This window comes from Ctenopharyngodon idella, chromosome 21 (genome assembly GCF_019924925.1).
Source record: "Ctenopharyngodon idella isolate HZGC_01 chromosome 21, HZGC01, whole genome shotgun sequence".
Classification (NCBI taxonomy): Eukaryota; Metazoa; Chordata; class Actinopteri; order Cypriniformes; family Xenocyprididae; genus Ctenopharyngodon; species Ctenopharyngodon idella.
The window spans coordinates 5,315,723-5,343,447 of record NC_067240.1 but is presented as its reverse complement, the minus strand read 5'-3'; the positions used below and the strand labels follow the sequence as shown (position 1 = coordinate 5,343,447).

Genomic DNA, 27,725 nt, shown 5'->3' with positions numbered 1-27,725 from the left:
CTCCAATTAGAGGCGCTGCCCTCCGAACGGACTCGATTAGACCGTGATTTATCCGAAAGAAATATAATTATGGCTCCAAATAAAATAATCAGCATTGAAGAGCGATTTCCTTAACGAGATGGAGCGGTTGGGTGTCACGGAGTGGCGGCGCCTCATTAGCGCTATAATGAGGCTTCGGGGTGAACCCGATAATTATCGAAATCTGTAGAATGAAGACCAAGCCAAATGGAACCCGAATTCATCTGCTCCTTCGGCTTTCCAAAAAAACCTAAAACACATTTTAAAACACACCGAATTAGGCGGAAATATATAGACTTCAGAGGAAATGCGATTCTAGGATGAACCTGACAAAAACCCATTCAATTATGTCAGTGAGGAAACATTCTTTGAAAAGAGACAACATTGAAACAACTCCTAATCACAACAGTGCAACCTTAGGAAATGCCTAAATAGATATTTGTTTTAAGTTGTAGGATATACACTGCAAATATGGAAAGATGTTTGAGGCATTTGGAGTTGCCACACAAGAGAAACCTTTTGGAGAACTTACAAAATAAGTTCCATAAGATACTGCAAAATCTCGAATAACTCTATAGTTTTTCCTTTAAGGAAAAAGCTTGAAGGAACTTTTATTTATTTTAATTTTTTATATGCTTAGAGGCATATTCAAACAAACAGACATCCAAAAAATGGTGGCTCAATTATCTTTTCATTTTTAGATATAGGCCTATATGATCCCAAAAAGTATTTTAATCACACCCCAAAAATGTCTGAATGTCACAGAATCGGATAACATACTACAAAAACCAATATTATATATATATAGAGAGAGAGAGAGAGAGTGGATCAATTATTTTTTTAGTTTACACTGATGATGTTCACACTAATATTTGACAACCAGTGTCCAAAATCGTTTTTTTTTTTGTTTTTTTTGCCTTCGTTATTCGTTAAAACAATATATCTCTTTTTATTAAAACATAAAATTCTTATTGTGGAATGGTTTGCTTTAAAATTGTGATAATGCCATCTTTCTTAAAAATAAACATCACCTGGTTTGATATTTTGTGTTCTTATGCAATGACATTTATGTTTAAAGGCACAATATGTAAGATTTTTTGATGAAAATATCCAAAAAACACACGTTATATATTTTGTTGACTTGTGTACTTACATTATCCCAAATGTTTCCAAGAATTTTTAAATCCAGAGAAATAAGCCATTTTAACCAGGACACAGAATGTGTCCGTGCGTCACCTATTAATGACATCATACCCGCGTTACCCTCGATTTCTGGTTTTATTTTGTAGAAACCATAAAAACACCAAAGATGCTTTAATATATTATGTTTTATTAGACAGGTGAGCAACCGTTTGAATACATTCATCAACAATCATTGTTATATAGCTTGTTTTCTTGATTTACAGTGAGTACCATGTTTTTACCATGACTAATATCGCTCTAGCTAACTGCAGTGTGCAACAAGTGTCTCATAGTACCTGCCGAGCGAACGCAGAGTAGCACTATAACAACCTTCATCACACTCAAATGTATCTAATATGATAAACAGCACTGCTTTACCCCACATACGCTTGACAGGAAGAACGAGACGTGTGTTGTGTTCGTCTCTCATTAGCAATCGCTCCAGCGGCCTCGTTCAGCTCCCACATCACTTGGCCCTGCTTTGCTTCATACTACAGTAACGGTAATAATCTTATCCGTGAACATGATTTCTGCCCGAGTCCCGTCCGGATTCTTGTCCACCGGCTGTAGACGTGAAGACAACACCTCCTGTGATTCCGCGAAATCAAGGCGTCATCAAGCTACACCTTTGTTTTGAATAAGCGACCTCTAGTGGCGAAAAACTACATAGTGTGCTTTTAAGTTTGACCTGAGTGTATCAAATAGTATTTGGGACTACTGTAAAAATGAGGTCTATGAAACATTCAGTTATTATAAAGAACATATCTATTTGGACTACCGAAGAGCTGGCATGTACTATCACAGCTTTGTCCAGAAAGCTATGTTATATGCATTTTTTTTTTTCAATTTCAGGATTTACCTTGATAATGCAGATTGCAATATCTGAGAGACAGAGAAAAGATTGATGCAATCTCTCCCAAAAGATAAGAAACAGGCCCTCCATTATCAAATATTCATAGCTAATATAAAGACATTCATAGCCTACACAAAATACACCTAGAATTCAAATCATGTTATTATGTTGCACTGCAAAATATATTTATGCACTCAATGTTACTCCAGCAAACAGGTCAATGCATGTGCAGCACAAGAGTCTCATGCTTGCATGAGAGAGTCTGGCCAGCGGAGGTCAGTGTCCTTTCAGGAGAGCTGGAAATATGTTCTCATCATACATTAGTTTTTTGTGCTACACCTGTCTCCCTCTGCATGCAGGAAAGCAAAAGCCTGTCCATGTGACTGACGCCCAGGTTCACTTTCTGCATTAATTACTGCAGCCCTATGAGAAGGGAAACATATGGCATCTTATATGATAACTCAAGCCCGCATTTTACATATTAATTAAGCTTTGTGTAGTCTTTAACAACAAGCACCTGCAGCAGGAATAAATGTGAAAGGCTTACATGAAATTAAAGATGTCACTATAATCTATAAAGGTAAAATACTGTAATAGACTGGAGATACAGAGCTGAGCAAAAACATGAATATTTAATATTAGCTAAGTTTTCCTATATAGTCAATGATGAAATAGAGGGGTTTGAAATAATAAAAAGAAACTTTATTTCATGATTGTGTAAATTTAATCACAGAAGGCTTGGGGGAAAACAGTGGCATTAAATTATGAATCAATACAAAAATCAAGGAAATGCAAACATAAGCAATCAGTAAACACATCGCCTTGCTTCTGAAATGTTGAACAAGTCAGAGGAAATGGAATGGACAGCTGGGATGTCGGTGTGTACGTTAGCGTCTGTAGGTGTTTGTTCATTTGTGTCCATCATCCTTCCAGCTTGACTGACTCTAAAACAGTTCTGGCCTCCTTGTATTCTTCCATTTCAGCCAGTTCCTCTTCTGTTTCCTAAAATAAAAAAATAAAAAGTTTTAAAGTCACTATCCAGACCAAGGCCATAACCACGTCTTGAACATTGAGTGGGGGGACCAATGTTTTATAAAGCATAAATCAACAAAATAGTGAAGGAAATTCTAGGTCTAATTCTAGTTGGACAATAAACATTTTTGAACTATTTGCAAATAATATTTGAATTAACTTGCATTAAAATATGCATATATGTATGCCTAATGTGTCAAAAATGCAAAAGTGTCTCATCATGCTCTGTTAGGAACTACATGAATCATATAAACGCCTATTTTCAATTCAAAATGGCCATATTTGAGAAAAAAAAAAAAAAGTCATCTAGTTTGCATTACTGGTTATTACTGTTGTTTAACATTTCTATCGCAAAACATGTATTAAATGTTTCGCTATTTAGCAGGGGTGTAACGATACCCTCATGTCACGATTCGATACATATCACGATACGATATTATTGTGATAATCCCGCAGCTCCTTGCTAAGGAGGTGGAACTCTCCTTCCTTTCTATGCAATCTCAGGATTGGATGGACTCAATATTTCCTCTTTCTTTTTCTCTTTTTAAGAAGAGAGAGGACAACAAAATCATCCTCACTGCTTGAAGACTCCATTTTGTATTGTTTTGCTATACGCAACAGACTCAGTGTGCAAGGTTTCTGTGCGTGACAAATACAGAAAAACGCACACGAAAAGTACGGACTCAGTGTGCAAACACCTTAAGTATTACACAATATCTTTTCCAAAATATTGACATTTTCAGATTAAAAAAAAATAATATTTAAAAAAATATATATAATTCATATTAAAGAATCTGATTGAACCAAACCTCAGATTTCTTGATGAACTGCATAATTTTAGTCATCAAATATTTAATGAAATATATAAGTCATAACAGCCTTAAAATCACATAAAATACATGCAAACCTTAAGTGTACAGAGAGGCTGAATTGAGTGGGAGTTTTCCATCCAGTTGCAGTTAGTAAATCAGGTCACAGTAATACAATGAGAGAGACTAACTACATCACCAAATACAGCTAATCCACTCAGTGAACCGGTCAGATATTCACACACAACCACCTCAGACAAACAAACACACACATAACACAGTGTGAAAATGTAATGGAGGCAGTGAGAGGAGTAGGTCATATCAATGCTAATCGATCGACGACGGTTTCTATGGAGGCCATTGCCGTGACAACATTACTAATGAACTGAAATGAGTGTGAGTGTGAGTGTGTGTGTGTGTGTGTGTGTGTGTGTGTGCCTCAGTGAGCTGGTGTGCACCTGACAGCAAGTTTTATACTGACACAAAATAGTAGGGGATTTGGAAACCATTTTTATTAAAACACACTAATAGGAGCGCACCTGTAAAATGCACCTGTACCATTACAGCTTTTCATTTCATCTCTCTGTTTTCTGTTAATTAATGTGACCCCTGTAATCCTGTACTTCCTCTAAATGTCAACAAACAGGAAACGGATGGCACTGTCTCCCTAGTGCATATCTCATGAACAGACATCTTTCTCACACACATAAACCTGCCATGTCACGATGCCCTGTGCTTAGAACTGATCCAAACACCTGTTTTGCCAATATTCAGTTGATGAATACCTTTTTTTTTTTTTTTAGACAATATGAATTATTGTTATTACTTCTTTATATGGCTAATCCTTTTCAAGGCTAGCAATGTGAGAAGACAAACTGTATATGCATTTTTGGTCGGGATGCACAGACATTTTAGCCACTGAAAACTTTTTTTTTTTTTTTTTTTTTTTTTTTAATGTGAAAATTGTCAAAATGGTATAAAGTGTTTTTTGTTGTTGGTTTTCAGCCAAAAATTGAAGAAAATTAGCAAAATTACAAACTTCGGTACCAAGTCGGTACTGAAATTTAAAAAAAATGTGATGATACCAGCATTTCCCCCTAGCATTTTGAGTGCTGTTGAGCGGATTCTTAAACACCTCTGATTGGCAATTGTGTTTATGCGCTTGAAGAGCATCAAAGATGTCTATTTACAACATGTATTTGAAGCGTTGATCATTGTAGCCAATCACAGACATATCTGTTAAGCTCATAAACACATTGGTCAATCAGAAGTGTTTAAGAATCCGCTCAACAGCGCTCAAAATGCTAGGGGGAAATGCTGGTATCATCACATTTTTTAAATTTCAGTACCGACTTCGTACCGAAGTTGGCACTTTTGACAACCCTAATTTGAATGTCACAAATATGAACAGAAACTGCTACTTTAACAGAAAAAAGCAACATGTACTTGAAACGATGTTAATTAAAAGTAATGTAAATGCTGCTGTAAAATGCAGATGTATTAAGAAGCAGTATCATTTACGAAAAAGGACGAGAAATGTATTTAAAAAATATAAACTTTACCAAAAGCTCTTTATTTTTGTAGAAAAAAAGAGACAAAATATTACAGACAGCTCTATGAGCCTCTACTATGAGCTTTCATGTTTGCATGGCCAGATATCACAAGCTTAAATCACCCAATCAGAGCTTTTCTGTTAAAAGGACACATTTTTTCCTCTGTATTTTACTTAATCTATGCGATCTGGCAACCATGAGAACAATCGTTGCGATTATAATTGAGCAAAATAATCATAATTATCAATTTAACCATTATGCAACATGGCGAAAATGTTTTCATTGTTTTCATCAAGTTTTCATTGACTAAAATTAGACTAAAATGGCCAGACATTTAAAACTTGACTAAACAAAAACTAAATATGATACAAACAAAGTACATTTGACAAAGGACTAAAACTAAAAAAAAAATATAGCTGACAAAATGAACACTAGATAAGACAAACCTAAAACTTTTTGTGTGTGTGTGTTTGATATTCTCACCAACAGCTGTTGTAGGTCAGCGTGGGCCATAGCTAAACGACGATGGCAGTCTGGGATCATCATTCTTGACTCTTGCAACACCTCCAACTGTTTAAGACATTTAAGAGATTTTACTGGCTTTGTACTATTACAAAAACAGAAGAATTCTTTCACATAAAAACATCAGCTAGAAAACAACATCCTCTCTGAGATTGAGAGCACTTTTGTGCCTATTACTTTAAAGGGTAAGTTCACCCAAAAATTGAATGATGGTAATTTCGTTGCTTTCAATGGAGGATAAAAAAAAACCTCTCGGATTTCATTAAAATATCTTAATTTGTGTTCTGAAGATGAACGAAGGTCTTACGGGTGAGGAACGACATGAGGGTAAGTAATTAATGACAGAAATTTCATATTTGGGTGAACTAACCTGACCCCACCCTCAACTCTGTCATCAGATATGAAGATGAACAAATCATGACATGACTGTCATTTTTGTCTGATCTATCCCTTTAAAACAGAGCTGGATAGGCATTCACTCCGGAGAGAAGATGAAGTAGAGAATAAGGACAGAGAGAGAACATGGTCCACTACTCCTTGAGATTCTCTAAATTGGTAGCATGTGTTGTTAATTACAAAACTCCTCTAAAGTTACATAACATCATTAATTTTGCATCAGCACATAAACTAACCCTGATCTCACCCACAGCGCTGCCATACTGAATCAGCTCTGTTCCTTTTAAGGCAGAACAACTGACCGGTACCAGCGTTCAGATATTAACTCTGACGACTTACTCTCTTTACAGTCGGAGAATGTTCTACATCCAGAGGGGAAAATTAACTCTTACAAAGTGCTAAATGTGACTAAAATTGACCAGTTGGCTGGTAACTTTATTGATAATTTATACTACAGGGCTGTTGAAAGCTTGAGAGGTGTGCAATTATTTTCAGGGATATTATTCCTTACATAATCAGCTTTAAATAAACGTTACAGAATTCTGATGTAAGTGATGCAAGTGATTTTTTCACTTCTGTGGAATATTTACCATCGAAAGTTTATCTAGGATGCCTGAAGTATTTTTTGTTGTTGACACGTGGAATATTTCTCACATTAAGCTACCAAAGCAAAAAAAAAAAAAAAAAAAAAAAAAAAAAAAAAAAATGCAAGACCAACACATCTCATATGATGCGCAATGAAATGTGCTGTCTGTCAGAAACATGCAAATATTTTTAAATAAAAATAAGTAAATGTGTCCCTGACTGGAGTTTTAAAAAAAAAACACTGAATTTCCTCAGTTCTGAACCCCAATCATAGTACTTTTTTGGTCCTTTAAATGAGTGAGTCTCATCAGGTTGTGTGTTGTTTTAGGTGGTTTATTCTTCTTACCTGTTTCTTGATTACATACTCGTCTCCTGCCTCCGCCTTGAGACGCTCAATCTTCTCTTCCTGTTGCTTTGCCTCCTTTATGTACAACACCTCCTCTTTGGCCAAACTGAGAGAGAGAGAGATAGAGAAAACAATGGAGAGGGGTGAGTTCTACTGAAAAAAGTTCGGTACTTATTTGTCCAACCAATGTTGTCAGGAATTTACTGCCATGAAGTCAAACAACTAGCTAACTTGCAGAGCTCTCAAAATACAAATAAGCCACTTACATACACCAAAACCAGAGAATCAACTTCTAATGTCCTGAAGTTTCACATCTTTTTAATTGCAACCGATTTGACAGAAATTTAAACAATTTTTAATTAGGCTGAAATATACATAAAAAGATTACAAGTGAGATGTAGACAATATTGCAGAATTTGAACAAATACACTACCTTTCAAAAGTTCGGGGTTTGAAGATTTTTATTTTTTTTTTTTAAGAGAATACTTTTAATCAGCAAGGATGCATTACATTGATCAGAAATGACAATAAAGACATCTATAATGTTACAAAAGGTTTATTTTAAATTAATGCTGTTCTCTTGAACTTTTTTTTCTCTATTTATCAAAGAATCCTGAAACATAGTATTCACAAAAATAGTAAGCAGAACAACAGTTTGATAATTGATAATAATAAGAAATGTTTCTCAAGTAGCAAATCAGCATATCACAATGATTTCTGAAGGATCATGTAACACTGAAGACTAGAGTAATGATGCTGACAATTCAGCTTCATCACAGGAATAAATTACATTTTTAAAATTTATTTGATCAAATAAATTCAGCCTTGGTGAACATGAGAGACTTCTTTCAAAAAATATTAAAACACTCTTACCAATCCCAAACTTTTAGTATTGTACTTACTGCACACTACTAAAACTCACTACACAAGGAGAAACTAGAAGTTCTATTATCCCGAAGCCAGCAGTTTTATACTTTGCTAATGTTGGTATTTATCAAGTTGCACCAAATAAATAAATAAAATAAAAAAAAGAGCACAAATGGGGAAATAATTACAAAATGGTTATGTGATATGTAAAATATTTTTTGTTGAATTTCCAGCATATACTATGCTGTGATATATACTGCTACAGCGTCATAAAACGCCTCATAGCATGATAAAAGATTTCAGTTATACAGTTATATCTCAAGTCTATATAAAAAAAGAAAAAGAAAAAAAATCACTAGCTATCTTTGAAACAACATAAACTTAGACAAAATGAAACATCAAGGCCCTAACAAACTTCTTATCCCCCACATAATTTCAACCCATGAACAAACACTAATTCATTCTACTGTATCTTACTGTAAACAGTCTCTATCCCAACATTTCCTAACTCCCAATTCTCTCTTCCATAATGATTATCTACTGTCAATCTCAGAAAAGCTGCATACTTGTTAGCCACAGTGCAAAACTGCATCAGCTACATCCTGATCGCTACGCTAATCTGTCTTTTAACCGCATCTGTCTCCCTCTCCATCGCACACACTCACAAAGACACTGTACTGCCCCTACTAGGATTAACTGATCATCAATTTAGTCCCTAATTTGGACTAAGTCAGGTGGCAAATGGGCCACTTTTGCTTGATTGTTAGTGAAAACGCAGTGCGAGTACATTGATAAATTTTGATTATTTATCAATTATGGCCAAATGAACTAAACGCACTGAATAAATTCACGGCCTGATTGCCGTAATGGAGTTTGAAAATATCACTATTGATAATGATTCTAGCTAATAGCCGCTTTCCGTCTGTGGCCTGCTCGCTTGTCGGGACGACATGGCGTTGCGGAATTCATTTTTCATAAAATCAACTGTGTATGTGTGTGTGTGTTAGACAGCGAGGAAAAAAAGAGGGAGAGCATGAGACGCTTCTCCATTAATCAAACATGCTGCCAGCCCGGGCCGCCTGCCGTAAGATCCGTCTCCGCCTGTGACAATATGTCATATTTTACGTCAATTACGCCGGTTTTAACAGGCTTCAATCACGACGCCATGGTGCAATTCTCTACATATGCTCAAGGTAAGGCTTTCTCTGACACGCGCGCAAAAATTAGACCACGGGAAAAGGAATGGGGGGTGCAACCAGCAAGGAAGCCAGAGGGGTGGAAAGATCGGGGTGTAGCATAATTCTAATAAAAGTGAGGGACAGGCTAATGAAAAAGTGTCATGCTGATGTTAATTTCTTGTTTCTGCAGGGTGATGTGGGAGCTGCTTATAGCAGGGGCGGAGCTGGGCAGCTGTAAATGGGGCTGCCAGGGCTGCTTCCTTCAGCTTAATGGAAAAAGCATCTCTCTGGAAAATAGAGAAAAGAATTAGACTCGACACACACATTCTCTCCCCTCTAATACTGTATTTTTGAGGCGGCGGGCCGGCGGCGAGACCCGGTGACAAAAGCAAATTACGTCTGTCATTTTATTAAGTGCATCCGCTGAGCTAGGCCAGAAAACACTGACTGGAATACATCACCAAAAAGAAGAAGAAAAGAAAAAAGAAAACGGCAAGTGAAGGGTAGAAAGGGATGGTTGAAGACAGAGAAGACGGCAAGATGCAAAATTGGCTGGCGGTTCGTTCAGACAACGCCATCCAGTTGTCAAGGCCAAGACGGAGAGAAAGTTCTGTAAAAATAGCTCATTTCTTCCTGGATGAATATATTGGTGAAAAGTGGATGTTTTTTGAAACATTTGGCCTAAATGCTTCAAAACCGAGGCTGAGCAGAGAACACTACTGAGCTGACAACATTTGGCATGAGATCTCGACCACTTCTTCATAGGGCGTTTCAGGAACCCACTTGAGGCTTTTGAAAACGTGGGATGTAGCCGTATGAGAGGGGCTTGACCTGAAGGTGGTAATTAACTGACATTACAAGCATACACATGTACAACAGTTTCTAGCATTGACACATCACCTCAGGATAACTCTTCATAGACTTGCATCACCAAACAGTGCAAGAAGAATAGCTGTCATTGGTGGAAAGGGTGACCACATCACAGCACTATTAAAGGGTTAGCTCATCCAGAAATGAAATTTCTGTCATTAATTACTCACCCTCATGTCGTTCCACACCCGTAAGACCTTTGTTCATCTTTGGAGCACAAATTAAGATATTTTTAATGAAATCTGTAAGCTTTTTGGCTTCCGATAGACTGCAACGTTATAACCACTTTCAAGGCCCAGAAAAGACATTGTTAAAATAGTCCACGTGACTGCAGTGGTTTAACCTTAGTGTTATGAAGTGACGAGAATACTTTGTGTGCGCAAAGAACAAACAAAATTAACGACAATTTCTTCTCTTCCGTCATTCTCCTTCACTTTGGCCGATGCCGTACACGTGAGCAGCACGGCGCATGTGTGTGATGCTAACGCAGGTGCCGGCCAATAATGAGTCGGCGTTATGACGTAGAAGTGCTGCACTGTGCTTACTACGTGAATAATGTAGGAAACTGACAGGGAAGAGAAGAAATTGTTGAATAAAGCCGTTATTTTTGCGCACAAAAAGTATTCTCGTCGCTTCCTAACATTAAGGTTGAACCACTGTAGTCACATGGACTATTTTAACAATGTCTTTAGTACCTTTCTGGACCTTTGAAATGGTGATAACGTTGCAGTCTATCAGAGGTCAGACAGCTCACTGATTTCATCAAAAAAAATCTTAATTTGTGTTCTGAAGATGAGCGAAGGTCTTACAGGTTTGGAACGACATGAGGGTGAGTAATTAATGACAGAATTTACATTTTAGAGTGAACTAACCCTTTAATAATCTACTTGAACTATGAAAATCTGCCTTTTACCTTAAAACATAGTGATAACCACCATAATACAGGTGGTAAAACAGAAAACACAAAACGGAAAAAAACAAATTTCAGTTTTGTACTGTAAAATTACATATAATGTGATGTTAAACCTTTTACAATGTTTCACCATATATGTTAAGATAACAATTAATAGGTTTTTACTGCAGGATTTTTCTGTAAAAAAAAAAAAAAAAAAAAAAAAAAAAATTATATATATATATTTTTTATTTTTTTTTTCCCTAAAGTGCAGTATATAGTTTTAACCAATATATTGCCCACCACAATATATTAGCCTGACCAGTCAAACGTCTGATTTTTGGCCATTTTGAGATTTTTAACATTAAAAGGGTTAGTTCACCCAAAAATTTAATTCTGTCATTAATTACTCACCTTCATGTCGTTCCAAACCCACAAGACTTTTGTTCATCTTCAGAACACAAATTAAGATATTTGTGATGAGATCCGAGTGATTTCGGTCCATCCATTTACAGTCTACGCAACTACCACTTTCAAGCCCCAGAAAGATAGTAAAGACATCATAAAGTACTCCATGTGACTCTAGTGGTTTAAAACATACTGTTGGAGATTTATATTTTGTAAATTAAGTGGTAAATTGTTTTTTGCACAAACAAAGTACTCGCATCGTTTCATAAAACTGAGGTTAAACCACATGGAGTACTTTATGATGTCTTTACTATCTTTCTGGGGCTTGAAAGTGGTAGTTGCGTAGACTGTCAATGGAGGGACAGAAAGCTCTCAGATTTCATCAAAAATATCTTCATTTGTGTTACAAAGATGAACTAAAGTCTTAGGTGTTTAGAGCGACATAAGGGTGAGGAAATTATGGCAGAATTTTCATTTGGGTGAACTAACCCTTTAAAGGGATAGTTCACCCAAAAATGAAAATTCTGTCATCATTTACTCACCCTTAAGTTGTTCCAAACCTGTATAAATTTCTTTGTTCTGTTGAACACAAAGGAAGATATTTTGAAGAATGTGGAAAACTGAACAGTTTTGGGGCACCATTGACTTCCGTAGTAATTTTTTTTCCTACTATGGAAGTCAATGGTGCCCCAAAACGGCCTGGTTACAAAATTCTTCAAAATATCTTCCTTTGTGTTCAACAGAACAAATAAATTTATACAGATCTGGAACAACTTGAGGGTGAGTAAATGATGACAGAATTTTCATTTTTGGGTGAACTATCCCTTTAATGTTGCCCAATTATGTGTCAGTTCCTAAAATCTTCTGGCAGCCTTGTCAACGGATAACGCACATTTACAGTTAAGCATTTGGTAGACACTTTCACTTTTTGCATTCCCTGAGAATCGAACCCATGGCCTTGGCGTTGCAAGCACCATGCTCTACTACTGTTTTGAATTCTGGCTTGAATTCTGCATTTTGTCAGAAGATGGACATTAAAAAGTAAATGCTCCATATTCTGAAGAGCCAGAGAATAATGTATCTCAACATCAAAAATGATATTCTGTCCTATATTGACAGTATCAGGAATCATGCTTTCTATTTCAGCATTCATTGAAAAACACAGTTACATAGAGGCCAAGCTTAGAGCAAACATACAAACAGACTTAAAACGAGTAAACCAGGTGACCATCAAGAAGCCCACACCTCACAGGCCTGACAAATGAAGAAATGCAATTCAGCAATACAGCGTTCAAAGGTGGACAAAATCAATTATCTGACCTGAAGCGGAGAAGCCCCGGTCTGAGTGAACCACAGAGGCCTGCACTCGCATGGGGAGAGAAATCTGAGAGAAATCTATAGGACCTAAAGACCCAGCTGAAAGAAAACAAAGCAACTCGCACCGTTCTAATCGATACGAAGGCTGGACCGTCCACACAGAGAGCCAAAAACAGATGGGAAATCCAGAAAAAACATGTCTAAGAGACACGAACGATGTGTCTGCCGTCGCTGGGCCTAACAGCAGGAATGTTCCATCATAAAACAATCAATTGACACCAACGGTGCCGATGCAATAAGCAAATTCAGCATAAATGAATTCAGACACCAAGACGTGATTGGTCCCTCATGTGAACATCAGCTGAGTTTGACAGACCAAACGTTGGGTTCTTATCGTGGCGCGGCTCATTACGATGTTGTCTTCTGTGTTGGCATGGTGTGCGAGTTGTTTCCTAACCCTCTCTCTTTCTCAATCCCACTGAGAATCATTCCCACACTTCCATTACCAGCCCTATCAAACAGGCCCATCTCAATCAGGCCCTCATCTGGTCAATCAATGCAAACAGCAGTCAGGTGGGGATTGGAGGGGAGAGCAGAGAAAAGGAGGGGATGAAGAGAGGATGAGGCAAGAACAGAGACACTCGCAGAACACAAATGACCAACTTTAATACGAGTCTAACATTTGTTAAGTGCTTCTGGTCTTACTGGGGACTGTCAGTCGTACAAACCAAAAATAATCAATGTCAATGTGATCATATGTCACAGGTCATATCTGATGCTATAAAGTTTGCACTTTTCATGTCAACTTCAAAAATAATGTAAAAAAAATCTCTCTCTCTCTCTCTATACATGTGTGTGTGTGTGTGTGTGTGTGTATATATATATATATATATATATATATATATATATATATATATATATACACACATACATACACACACTTTATGCAAGTATTTTGGGTTTATATGACTTTTACGTTATTTCTTTTTTAATTTAACAAAAATATACATATTTATACAATATATCTAAGTAAATATGATTTATATGAATATGGTATATATATATATATATATATATATATATATATATATATATGTATGTGTGTGTGTGTGTGTGTGTGTGTAGATAGATAAATAGATAAAATGCTGTAAATGGTAAAATAATTTGAGCTACAAACTAGTGTATGATTACGATAATAAATTAAAATAATATGACAAGTAATAGTTTGCATTTGCAATATCAAGCAGCATAACGGAGTTTTCTTTTATTATAGTCCAGATGATACAGAAATAAATATCTATTACACATGGCACTAACAAAGCCTGCTATTCTTCATTCAATACCTTATTTTGACTACTTGTCTACTTATACTTTGGTCTATTGGACTCATAACACACAAATACAAACTAACAAATAACACTTATTAATTACATAACATTCATAGATTTCACTGCACCGAAAGTGACCGGAGTCATTGACATCTGGACAATGTTACTGCAGCTGTCAGAGCACCGGACTATATTTACAGCCTCTGCCAAAGAGCTCACTCATCTGCTGCGTATGCCTGTCGAATGGCGCGGTGAACCTGCGGCCTTACCGTCGCACATAAAAGAAATCTGATTATTCAGCCTTCTTACCGTTTAACCACACCGGTCTTGATTTTTATTTGTCGTATTCTTGGATCCGCCATTGTCCGTGTTGTTTGAAATAGTAAAACGGAAGGAAAAGAGGGTAAATATGTTAACAATTAGATAGTAACAAGAGAAGCGCGCGGCTGAGATTAGCCTGATAGCACAGTGACACACCAACACACAGCAGAAAGTGTGCGCATGCGTAGATAAAACAGAGCATGTGACAGCAGTTCAAAGATCAACTCCGTTTTTATTTTTAGTACATTTTATAATGCAATTTATATTTATGTTTGCCCACAACGGGTGATAAAAATAATGAAATAATACACTAAAAAAGTTAACATACGGGTATCATTGTTATATTATTATGTTTTTTTAATTGTACAGGTTATGTAAATATCACAGTAGCTTATATGAATTTAGTGCTATGGTATATATATAAAGGTATCATAGTATTACATGGTATAATGTCATTCTTATTCTACTACTGATTATTACTGAATCTGTTATTTTCATATTAGGCCTACATGTAGGTTAAATCATACGTTGCTACTATTAATAATTAAAATACACATTTAACAGACCTATATGTAAACAGACCTGTTCATTACGGCATAAATTATATTATTGGCCAACAACTGTCTTAATTATGTGGGTTAGGCTATAAAAAGTAATAATGTATTAATTTCTATATTATAAATATTTTATATTATTATTATAAATTATTTTACTTTCATTACTGTTGTTGTTGTTGTTGTATTAGTAGGCTGTTATTGCTTTGGTCAGTGATGTGACCGGGCTGGACTGTCGACTGTGTCGCTCTCCGTGTGATCTACTCCTCACAGCCACTGGAAGCACAGTGGACATCATAGACACCTCGATTGCCGGAGGTAATGTTTTAGACTGGAGCAGGTAAAGTGAGATATGTCACACGCGTCAGGAGTTGTCAAACTGCAGACAACGCGCCGGGAATGATGAATGTCATCACCACCGGAGCCCACGAGCAGAGATGCCGGTCCTCTGTCACCCAGGTAACCTAGAAAGACTGCACGCGAAGCAGTACTGTCCGGTGAAGATTGAGACGCGCGTGATTCATGATCATATCGCTAAATCGACTCATTTACGGTTATTGATCATAAAAAAGGGTCAGCTGTAGCAAAGCTGGATGCCATCAGGACAAAACACCCTTGCACTGGCCTCCAGTCCAATAGAAATCATGTAAATAAACAAATAAAATAAAAAGATATATATATATATATATATATATATAGGCCTGTAGGAGTCAAACTAGTTCTATACAAACTAGTTCACCACCAAAAAAACAAAAAACAAAACAAAACAAAAAAAAAAACTGCTGACCTATTCTATTCTATTCTATTCAAGGGTGTATCCAAATGTGGATTAAAGAATTGATCAGTGTAAACCCATATTGTTCAACCAGGTCAGAGGTGGTTATAGCTTGGTTTTATTAGTTATTATATTTTATGCTATTTAAAAGCACATATAATTTTAAAAATGTGATTCACGCGGTAACGTCTAAATTAACTGGTTTTATTTAGTCAAAAATAGCATTTAGTATGAAAGAATCAATCTACAATACACTGCAAAAAAGAATTGTTGGTTTAACTTAAAAAAGTAAGTTACCTGGTTGAAATTAAAAAATTGAGTTAATGCAATGAAAGCGATTGGTTTAATCAACAGAAACTCAAAATATTATGTTATCTGAACCACATTAATTATTTAAGTTGTATTGACAAAAGAAAAAATGTTGTGATAAAAAATCATGAAAATATTTTTTTACTAGGTTGAAGGTCAAATAGCTTCTTGACATTTCTTTGTACAGATTTAGTCAGATATTATTGACTGGTAAAGTGCTAAAATGGTGTTCAAACTCTTTGATCAGAGGGGAATGGTGAATTAACCGCAATCCGATGCACTGAAAATTTCCACAAAGCTCCAAAGCGCTGCCTGCGATTGAGCCGTATACTCGCCATTGATATTGTTTACTGCAATAATCATTTACTGTGATTCCAGCTTATACGCCATTCATTCACAAATTACCGTGCTTAATGAGAAACTAAAACATAGGGCTTCTGAATTCCCACCATTTTATGTTTGCTTTTATTGCTTGGACACTTTTTACAAGGGACCAGAGGAAAATAATTGCGGGCTTATTAGATGATTTCACTTTAATGAAATAAATAAATAAAATAAACTGTCATTAACTCCGGTTCCAGGAGGTTAGAAGGAGAGAAAAAATACTTATTCATTCTCACTGCTACCGGAACGACCTAATGATGTAGGATTTCAGATTTGTCACGCCTTAATGCGATTCATTATATCTAAAAGTGACTTCAAAAAGCCTAGATATTACCTTGTCTAATACATTTTTCTTCCCTGCTGACACCCTGATAAGGGGCTACCCGTGCTCCGGTCTGATGTGACAGCCATTATTATCGGCCAGGCCTCCTAAAACTGGCCCCTGAGCTGAAATAAAATAAAAAAAGAGCCGTTTTTCTTTCTTTCCCTCTCCCTCTTTCTCTGACTCGTTGATTATTGGTATTTTCCTAGTTTTCCAAACTAATAAGTGGCACTATCAAGCATTTGGAAGCGCCCAGAGAGCCGCAGACAAGCTGCTGGGCCTAATTGATATTGAGCGAGTCGCGGGGAGGCTGAACGGGGCCACTGCTGGCTAATTTGCAGTTTAATCAGCGTCAGTAATGAGAGCGGCTGATTAGCGCTGCCTGGAAATAAAAGAGAGTTACAAGGAACGTCTGTCAGAGTCCGGTGATAATTCAGGACTAATTGTGGTGATTAGAGCAAACTGGATGACTTTGGAGTTTTCAAAAGCAGTGTGTGTGTGTATCTGAACTGCACTTGCTTTCAACAAAGGCCCCCCTTTCTAATATTCAATTAAACATTTAATAATGTAAATCAATGTTCTAAAGCATGAAGAATGTCTGTCATACCAGACAGTATATTTGATCACATAAACCCGATAGTGGCTAATTCGTTTACTGACTAGTTCACATAAAACAAAGCAGTGATGTGCATCGGTTTCTGAACACCTCCGCTGGCTCCCTCTCTTTCCTCCTGAAGGCTTCTGCAAAGTTTGTTTGACAAAAAAGGCACTCATTGTGGGAATTTATGTCATGCCATGTTGATTGCTAGCAAGTAAATTTCAATTAATTTTATATAAGAATACAATACAATAATATAAAACAATATAAAGAACACTTAATACACCTGGGAGTAAAGATACATTTTCAGACTCATTTTAAAAATGATAATAGAAGGCGCAAGGTGGATGTCAAGCAAGGGGCGGCAACTGAAGGCTCTATCACCCTTAGTTTTTAGACATGATCATGGGACGTACAATAATGCCATGTCAGAAGATCTTAAAGGTCTACTAGATGTACAGTATATAGGATAAGAAGATCTTTAAGATATGATGGAGCCTGGTCATTAAGAGCTTTGGAAAGAAACAACAAAATCTTGAATTGGATCCTAAAATGGACCAGAAGCTAATGGAGAGAGGCTAAAATTGGGGTGACACGGTCAAAATTTTTTGCCCTAGTCATCAGCGTTGGAGCTCTATTTTGAACCATCAGAGGGTATGAAAGGGATGAATGAGGAGGACCAAAATAAAGGGAATTATTAAATAATAAAAGCATGAATAACCCTCTCCAAATCTTGAAAGGACAAAAATGTTTGGAAATAATTTTGTAAGTGATAAAAACTATTCTTAACAAATTAATTTGCTTGGTTAAGCAAAATTCCAGAAAAAAAGTCCAAGTTTTCTTACCTGAGACTAAATTGAAGGGAAATGATTAATGAGCTCATTGTTAAGACCACCTCTCAATTTCGGGGGACCAAAGATGATTATTTCAGTTTTGTTTTTATTAAGTTGGAGAAAGTTTACAACCACTGTTTTATGTCCTCAAGACAGTCCAGCAAAGGGTGAATGAAATCAGCAGCTTTCATCGGCAAATAAAGCTGGGTATCATCAGCATAAAAATAAAAAGAAACATTATGCTTGCTAATAATACTTCCAAGTGGAAGCATATACAAGTTAAAAAGAAATGGGCCCAGAATAGAACCCTGAGGTACTCCACTAATAATTGGAGCTGAGGATGAGGAAAACCTGCCCAAAGTTATTGAAAAGGCTATGTTATGCTATGTTTTTTGCTTAGTCCTATCAGGACAAAACACCCTTGCACTGGACTCCAGTACAATAGAAACCATGTAAATAAACAAATAAAATAAATAGATAAATTATATAGGCTATATGAATAGGCCTGTAGGAGTCAGACTATACAAACTAGTTCACCACCAACAAAATGCTGATCTATTCTATTCTATTCTATTCTATTATTCAAATGTGGATTAAAGAACTGATCGATGCAAACCCATATTGTTCAACCCAGTCAGAGGTGGTTATAGCTTGGTTTTATTAGGCATTATATTTTATGCTATTTAAAAGCCATCAAATATAATTTTTATTTATATATTGCTATATGCGAAACAGATGTTTCAAAGCAGCTTCATGGTAGTAAACATGAAAATAATTATATATTAAAAAGATACTTATTGCAAAACAATAACGTCATGTTATGATGATGTTATGCAAATCAGACATATGTCTGCATTCTATTTGCTGTATGAAAAATATGTGCACAAATAATTCTTTGTGAAATGTGACTCATGCGGTAACGTCTAAATTAACTGTTTTTATTCAGTCAAAAATAGTATTTAGTATGAAAGAATCAATCTACAATACACTGTAAAAAAAGAATTGTTGGTTTAACTTAAAAAAGTAAGTTACCTGGTTGTCTTAAAATTTTGAGTTCATTGAAATTAAAAATTTGAGTTAATACAATGAAGGTGATTGGTTTGAGGTGACTCAAGACAGTCCAGCAAAGGGTGAATGGAATCGCCAGCTTTCAATGGCAAATAAAGCTGGGTAATGAAAAGAAACATTATGCTTGCTAATAATACTCCCAAGTGGAAGCATATACAAGTTAAAAAGAAATGGGCCCAGGATAGAACCCTGAGGTACTCCGCTAATAATAGGAGCTGAGGATGAGGAAAACCTACCCAAAGCTATTGAAAAGGCTATGTTATGCTATGTTTTTCTTATATACCCTTAATATTGAAAAATTCAAAAGAGATTCACCAGAGAGTGTTGTGAACCATCATACATAACCACCACCATCCTGAAGTGACAGAAGTCTCTGCATAAAATATAAAGGATTTACAAGAAAAAAAATGTAACTTCTAAATTATAATTTGATTTGACATGTTAAATGACAGAACTAGCACCATCTGAATCAGCAGGTTCTTGTTTAATTTGATATATAATATCACTATATATCATCTACAATGAAAAAAAACAAAAAGAACACAGGCATATCATGACTGAGCACACAGCAAGTGTTGTTAAACCACTTATTTCCCCATTTGCCCTACTTCTATTGGACCCATAAAATTGAACAAAATGGGACAATGTTCAAGCCAATGAAGTTATGTATTTTAGTACAATTATTATTAGTATTATTTTATTAAAATGCTTAAATTAAAATGGAGATGAGGTGGGATGTGGGGATAGCATGACAAGTATGTTTTAATAAATGTTTTTAAAATTGTAAAAAATAAAATTTGGTTACACTTTATTTTAAGGTGTCCTTGTTACAGTGTAACTATACTGTACATATAGGGTACATTTACCAGTGTTGGGGGTGACAACAATGTAAAAAAAATTTTTCATGATTTATCACAACATATTTTTTTTGTCAAATCAACTTAAATAATTAATTAATAATATTTTGAGTTTCTGTTGATTAAACCAATCGCCTTCATTGTATTAACTCAAATTTTTAATTTCAATGAACTCAAAATTTTAAGGTAACCAGGTAACTTACTTTTTTAAGTTAAAGCAACAATTCTTTTTTTTACAGTGAAATTACAAGTAATGTGAGTTATGTAATCAGATTACCTCTTTGTACTTGACACTAATCTGCACACTTGTAGATTTCTGAACTGCTTTAATATGAATCAGATACAGAATATTATCTAAAAGTGCAAAACAACCCCAAAAAAATGTTTTAATTCTCCTCAGTTCCCACAATAAAATCACAGATTCCTGTCATAGAAACATCAACACATGATTTTTTTTGTTGCAATTTTTCCATTTACAAATTCTGAAAAAGAAGAATGAGTCTTTCTGGTGTGTGTTTGTGTTTGGCAAAAATTGCTCCAAAAAAGAAAAAACGAGTCTGAATCTTAGAGGCCTTGTTATCAAACAAAGCTGCTAATTTCGTTCTCTTTTTTAAAGATCGTCAATGGCCTGCACGCTAAGAGCGAATACTATGTATTCCTTGAGACGTGCCTGGTTACCCCACTGGAATAGCAAATGTAAAATTAGTGAGAATGTGTGTATGAACGCTGTCGGTCAATTAGCGCTCGGGAGGCGAGAAGCCGCTGGCACCTGCTGCCATTCATCCCGAGCGCTCTGTTTCTCTCTCTCTCTCTCCACTTCAGAAGGAATAAAGTTGGAAATATGACAGATACATAACAGACATTTCTAATATCGACCTGCCATCTTCTCAATTCCACCCAGACCGGGTCTACAGGAGACAAAATACACATTGCACAATGTGAATTTAGTTCTTACATCTGTTTCAGTCAGGAGGAGGAAACATGAAATATCCTCTTCAAATGTTTTACCAACCATCAACTAACATTATTTGTTTTGCTTCATCCCAGCACTGCACATTTTGGGGGTTCCCCTTATCTGACACAATCAGTTCAGTGATAATGAGATGATGATATACAAACATTTTGGAATAACTGAAATATGAAGAAGTCTCTTATGCTCACCAAGGCTGCATTTATTTGATCAAAAATAGAGTAAAAACATTAATATTGTGAAATATTATTACAATTTAAAAGAATAGTTTTCTGTTTGAATATATTTTAAAACTTAATTTATTTCTGTGATGCAAAGCTGAATTTTCAGCAGCCATTACTGCTGCTCAGTTATTATCAATTATTATTTGTTCTTAATTATAATATACTTATTTTTATCCATGTAGAATTTTTTTTTGCGGCCTAAAATTTTTTTTCAGGATTCTTTGATGAAGAAAGTTCAAAAGAACAGCATTCATTTGAAAATATCTTTTGTGAAACCTTTTGTAACATTATAAATGTTTTTACTGTCACTTTTGAACAATTTAATGCATTAATTAGTATTTCTTTCTTTCTTTCTTTTTTTTTTTTTTTAAATCTTACTCAGCCCAAACTCATGAATGGTAGTGTATCACAGCTTTCACAAAAATATGAAGAACATTTTTCAACATTGATAATAATAACAAATGTTTCTTGAGCAGCAAATCAGCATATTAGAATGATTTCAGAAGAATCATGTGACACTGAAGACTGGAGTAATGATGCTGAAAATTCAGCTTTTCCATCACAGGAATAAATTATATTTTAACATATATTCAAATAGATAACAGCTATTTTAAATTGTAAAAATATTTCACAATATTACTGGATTTTTGATCAAATAAATGCACTGAAAAAAAAGAAAAGAATTGTTGGTTTAACTTAAAAAAGTTACCTGGTTGCTTTAAAATTTTGAGTTCATTGAAATTTAGTTAATACAATGAAGGCGATTGGTTCAAAATGTTATGTTATCTGAACCACATTCATTAATGAAGTTGATTTGACAAAAGAAAACATTTTTTTTTACAGTGTGCAGCATTGGTGAGCATAGAGACTTCTTTCAAAAACATTTAAAAAAAATCACAATTATTCAAAATTTTTGACTGGTAGTGTAAATCAGTGTGTAAAAAAAGTAAATGTGCAGCGCTGGCTTCCTCCAGAAGCATTTGCGGGCTGTGTACGTATGTCACAAAGGTGTGATTTGGCTCATTGTTTTACTTAATAAACCCGAGCGGAGCGCTGGATATACCATGCTTTTATTCGTATTGTCCCGTATGACCCCAAGTCTCTCACGGCCGCCTGTGTGAGCCTGCTGTCGGGCGGATCGATAATCCTCCCGAGGTTTATCCATACGTGGTATTCTAATGTCAGAGAGCAGGCCCCAATTGATAATGATAAATATTTTGCCGGAAGATTAGGTGAAGGGAGCGTGTCGTGGAGGAGCTCTATATTCCAGCCCCGGTAACCTCTGGCTCCATGCGGCGGATCGGGACTCATCCATCCGAGTGTCAATGGCTGTCTTGTCGAGAGCATCAGTGAGTAAACACGGCGGACGGGGACGGCGCACCAGCTCTCGACAGAGACCCCCAACGGACACCCCCCTCCCCATCCTCCGTCCTGCTGTTCCTACTTTGTCCTCCATCAATCACCGCCATTGTGTCCTGGATGTTAGATAGAGTCACTTAATATCCTCTTCTTCATCTGTCCGCTCCGGCGGCACATGATGCGCCTGCAAGAGCCGAAGGACATTGTGTACGGATGGGGGACGGGGGAACCAGGGACTGGTGTCCTAAAATATGTGAGTGTGAGAGAGAGAGAGCGAGAGAGAGTCTTGTAAACACAAAATATGCACTGGTTAACACATGCATGTTTTTGCTTTAAACATTAAATCTTATTTAAATAATAATAATAATAATAATAATAATTCGCTAAATACAAAATAAATAAATAAATATAAAATAAAATAGTAACAATAAAACAAAAATGAATAAAAATAGTCTTTGTGGAATTAAAAAGCTATAATAATAGTAATAATGTCTCAAGGTTGGTTTACACTACACAAAGCATTTTAAGGTTTTAATTGGAAGCTACTATACTTTTGGAGTCCATTTATAGTCCCCAAAGAGCAAGCTTGTGTGTTTAATTTACTTACAATTAAAAATGATGCAATCTGATAAAGATCTGATAAAGCAGGTGTGCTTTGTAAACGCATTAATTTAGCAATATAAATGCATTCTTTTTTGAGTTAATTGGCTGCATTTGGTTTAAACTGTCTGTTATTTTTCTAAAAAAAAAGAAATATAAAAGGAAAAATAAAAGATGTAGACTTAATTGTCTCAATTTACAGGTATTTAAAAATGACATGAAATAAATGCAAATAAAGAAACAAGTCAGCAGCGGTGTGTAGGACTGCAGCACAGACCCGACCCGACTGAGGCTTCCCGCTGTGCCTCAATATTGACTCTTACAATTAGCGTCAATATCAGAGCCATTAGTGACCATATTATTGTGGGATTGAAATCAAAGTGAATTCATAATGACTACAGCAAACAGCACGACACGGTTAAAGGGCGGAGCGATTTGAAAAATAGCCCTTTCATTTCATAAAGCCTTCTTAACAAATAATAAATTGACCTCTTAATAAATGGTGCAATGTTCAAACCTTGAGCAGCCGCTTAACTAATTAGGATTAAATTCCAGTATATTAGAACTCGCTAATTTGTCAATTAAAAAATACTTAGCGACCATGGCATTGAATTAAACATCAGACATATCTGAGGACCTCCCCATCTCGATGCGTTCCCTTGTAAAAATGACAAAAACAAAACCTTTTATTCTGGCTGTAAAATACAGACTTTCACTAATGACCAATTTTCAAATGAAGAGATTGTGTGTGAAAAGAAACTGTCATACATGTTCCCAGACCTCATCAACGTGATTTATGGAGTTAAACAGTCACCTCTGAATGATGCTCTTTCATGTGCTCTCCGAGTTTAAGCCCCTGTTTAAAATGGAGACATCACCTATACCGCCCAGCCCACGATTTGTTTATGGAAGATTTTTTGACAAATAGGCAGCGCTGCCACGCGTGAATGACCGCCCTCATTCCGCGCACGGCTTGTTTACAGCGTTGAGACCATTTCCACGGATTAAACAAATCACACACACATTGGCCGAGAACAGGTGAGCAAGATAAACGTGCTTTTCCACAGATCACCTTCCTGGCCTTTAGGTCACATGAAGACACTTTGTTTAAGAGCAATGAAAAAAGAATAACAAGTCTTTAAAAAAAAAAAAAAATACATTTTTTGTTAAAAAATATGTAATAATAATATTCTTAATCTTATATGAAGGACTATTAAATATGAATATTTAAAAAAATATAATAATATACACTGTTTAATCAACCACTAAGTTGAATCAACCACTATCATGATGCTAATGATAATAATAATATTATTCTTATTCTTATATGAATTACATACTATATAAATATTTTTTGCAAAAAAATACCATGATGTAAAAATATAAGTATGCCTAAAACATTTTTTGTTTGCTGCATTTCAGGAAAATAGGGTATGTGTTTTATAATAATAATAATAATAATAATAATAATAATAAAAATCTTATTTTTATATGAATGACATAATATCTGAATATATTTGCAATATATATATATATATATATTAATGTGCACTGTTACTTATGCATCATTAACTATCATGATGTAAAAATATAAATATGGCCAAAAATTTTTTTGATGATGATAATAATGAGAATATTCTTATTCTTATATAAATGACATACTATGTTAAAATTTTTGTAAAAAAAAAAAAAAAAATGAATATATAATATGTTTGTTGCACTTTAGAAGAATAGGCTGTGTTTTATAATAATAATAATTTTATTTTTATATGAATGACATGATATATGAATATTTTTGTAAAGAATATTAATATATGTTTGCTACACTTCAGAAGAATAGGATTTGTTTTATAATAATAATAATAATCTTATTTTTATATGAATGACATGATATATATATATATATATATTATATGATTTATATGATCTTTGTAAAAAAAATATTATTTTGTATAAAAATAGTAATGTACACTGTTACTTATGCATCATCCACAATCATGATGTAGAATAGGCTATGTGTTTTATAATAATAATAATCTTATTTTTATAAGAAATAACATAATATATGAATATTTTGTAAAAATATAATAATAATAATGTGCACTGTTACTTATGCATCATCCACTATCATGATGTAAAAATATAAATATGCCAAAAACATTTTTGCTGCACTTCAGGAGAATAGGCTATTTGTTTATTAACAGCAATAATACTAATAATATTTTGTCTGGTTTTAGGTGGAATGTCTATATGTTTTCCTCCCATCCTCCTGATATCAGTGGGCATCTTGTAGTTTCTCTCACATTTCACAGTACGTTTGGGCACGGCCTCTGCTGTGGGAGCTGTGATGAGCCTCTCTAAAGAGGGAAACGCATCCCATCAGCTTCCATCAGATTTCACGACAGTTAGAGCTGCGATTCATGACACATAATGTAATAGCAATGAAAGAGTTCCTCTGAACGGCGGGAGCCTCTCGAAGTAGGCCTAGATCAGGAAAATATTGTATAAATTTCTCTCTAATTTATTTCATCATTCCACATTAGGGACATATGAATTGTTCAAATTCGATAACAAGTACTCAGTTCAGTTCATTATGTAAGATAAATTAGACTTCGATAAAAATGCAGCGGCGCACAGTGGTTCCTTGAATGAAATGTAATTTGCGAGAGAATTTGTTTTATCTGTCACAAATATTCCCAATTAGCGGGCGTAATTATTTGATAGTTTCTGCAATTATGGCCTGAACTGGTGGATTTGGAACAGTGTGGGACCGTAATTGGCCTAAATGCGATATTTTGCATATTTGCATAATGAGGAAATTGGTAGAAAATTGTGTTCACCCATTTGTGAAAAATCCTATGAATTTTATGAATTTGAAAGGTCTGTTCCTAGAGCCAGTGACTTTGCCTGCTGCTCCCGAAGGAGGAACTGCAGTGGAGCGGGCAGAAAGCCAAGAACAGAGGAGGAGAAAAGAGCAGGAGGAGAGAAAGAGTGAAGGGGGATGTCAGAGAGAGAAAGAGAGAGAGAGAAATAGTAGCCCTGGTCCCTCAGTCGTTCATAATAGTCCTTCAGTGATGAGAGCATAGAGATTCATGATTACTAGCAAACAGTGTTCTTTAGATAGATAGATAGATAGATAGAAAAACAGACAAACAGACAGAGACAGATAGATAGATAGATAGATAGATAGATAGATAGAAAAAGACAGACAGACAGACAGACATATAGATAGATAGATAGATAGATAGAAAAAGACAGACAGACAGACAGACAGACATATAGATAGATAGATAGATAGATAGATAGATAGATAGAAAAACAGACAGACATATAGATAGATAGATAGATAGATAGATAGATAGATAGATAGATAGATAGATAGATGGATAGATAGAAAAACAGACAGACAGACAGACAGATAGATAGATAGATAGATAGATAGATAGATAGATAGATAGATAGACAAACAGACAGACAGATAGAACAACAGAGAGACAGACGGATGATAGAACGATAGATAGAACGACAGACAGATAGATAGATAGATAGATAGATAGATAGATAGAAAAACAGACAAACAGACAGAGACAGATAGATAGATAGATAGATAGATAGAAAAAGACAGACAGACAGACATATAGATAGATAGATAGATAGAAAAACAGACAAACAGACAGAGACAGATAGATAGATAGAAAAAGACAGACAGACAGACAGACATATAGATAGATAGATAGATAGATAGATAGATAGATAGATAGATAGATAGAAAAAGACAGACAGACAGACAGACAGACAGACATATAGATAGATAGAAAAACAGACAGACATATAGATAGATAGATAGATAGATGGATAGATAGAAAAACAGACAGACAGACAGACAGATAGATAGATAGATAGATACGACAGACAGAGATACAGACAGACAGACAGACAGATAGATAGATAGATAGATAGATAGATAGATAGATAGACAAACAGACAGACAGATAGAACAACAGAGAGACAGACGGATGATAGAACGATAGATAGAACGACAGACAGATAGATAGATAGATAGATAGATAGATAGAAAAACAGACAAACAGACAGAGACAGATAGATAGATAGATAGATAGATAGATACGACAGACAGAGATACAGACAGACAGACAGACAGACAGATAGATAGAACAACAGAGAGACAGACGGATGATAGAATGATAGATCGACAGATACAAGACAGACAGACAGACAGATAGATAGATAGATAGATAGAACAACAGAGAGACAGACAGATAGACAGACAGAGATACAGACAGACAGTGATAGAATGATAGACAGAACGACAGACAGATAGAATGATAGATCGACAGATACAACAACAGAAAGACAGACAGACAGATAGAAAGG

The 27,725-nt window shown here is 35.3% G+C and overlaps 1 protein-coding gene across 1 annotated transcript; it reads right to left on the bottom strand.

Annotated features, from left to right (window-relative positions):
• Positions 1 to 2,733: 2,733 nt before the first annotated feature.
• On the bottom strand, positions 2,734 to 14,681 carry tbca (tubulin cofactor a). Its single transcript, XM_051878052.1, has 4 exons — positions 14,466 to 14,681; positions 7,297 to 7,402; positions 5,931 to 6,017; positions 2,734 to 3,055 (listed from the first exon to the last, which is right to left on the bottom strand). The coding sequence occupies exons 1-4, from the start codon at positions 14,516 to 14,518 to the stop codon at positions 2,975 to 2,977; spliced, it is 327 nt and encodes a 108-aa protein (XP_051734012.1). The 5' UTR covers positions 14,519 to 14,681; the 3' UTR covers positions 2,734 to 2,974.
• Between the last annotated feature and the right edge of the window lie 13,044 nt (positions 14,682 to 27,725).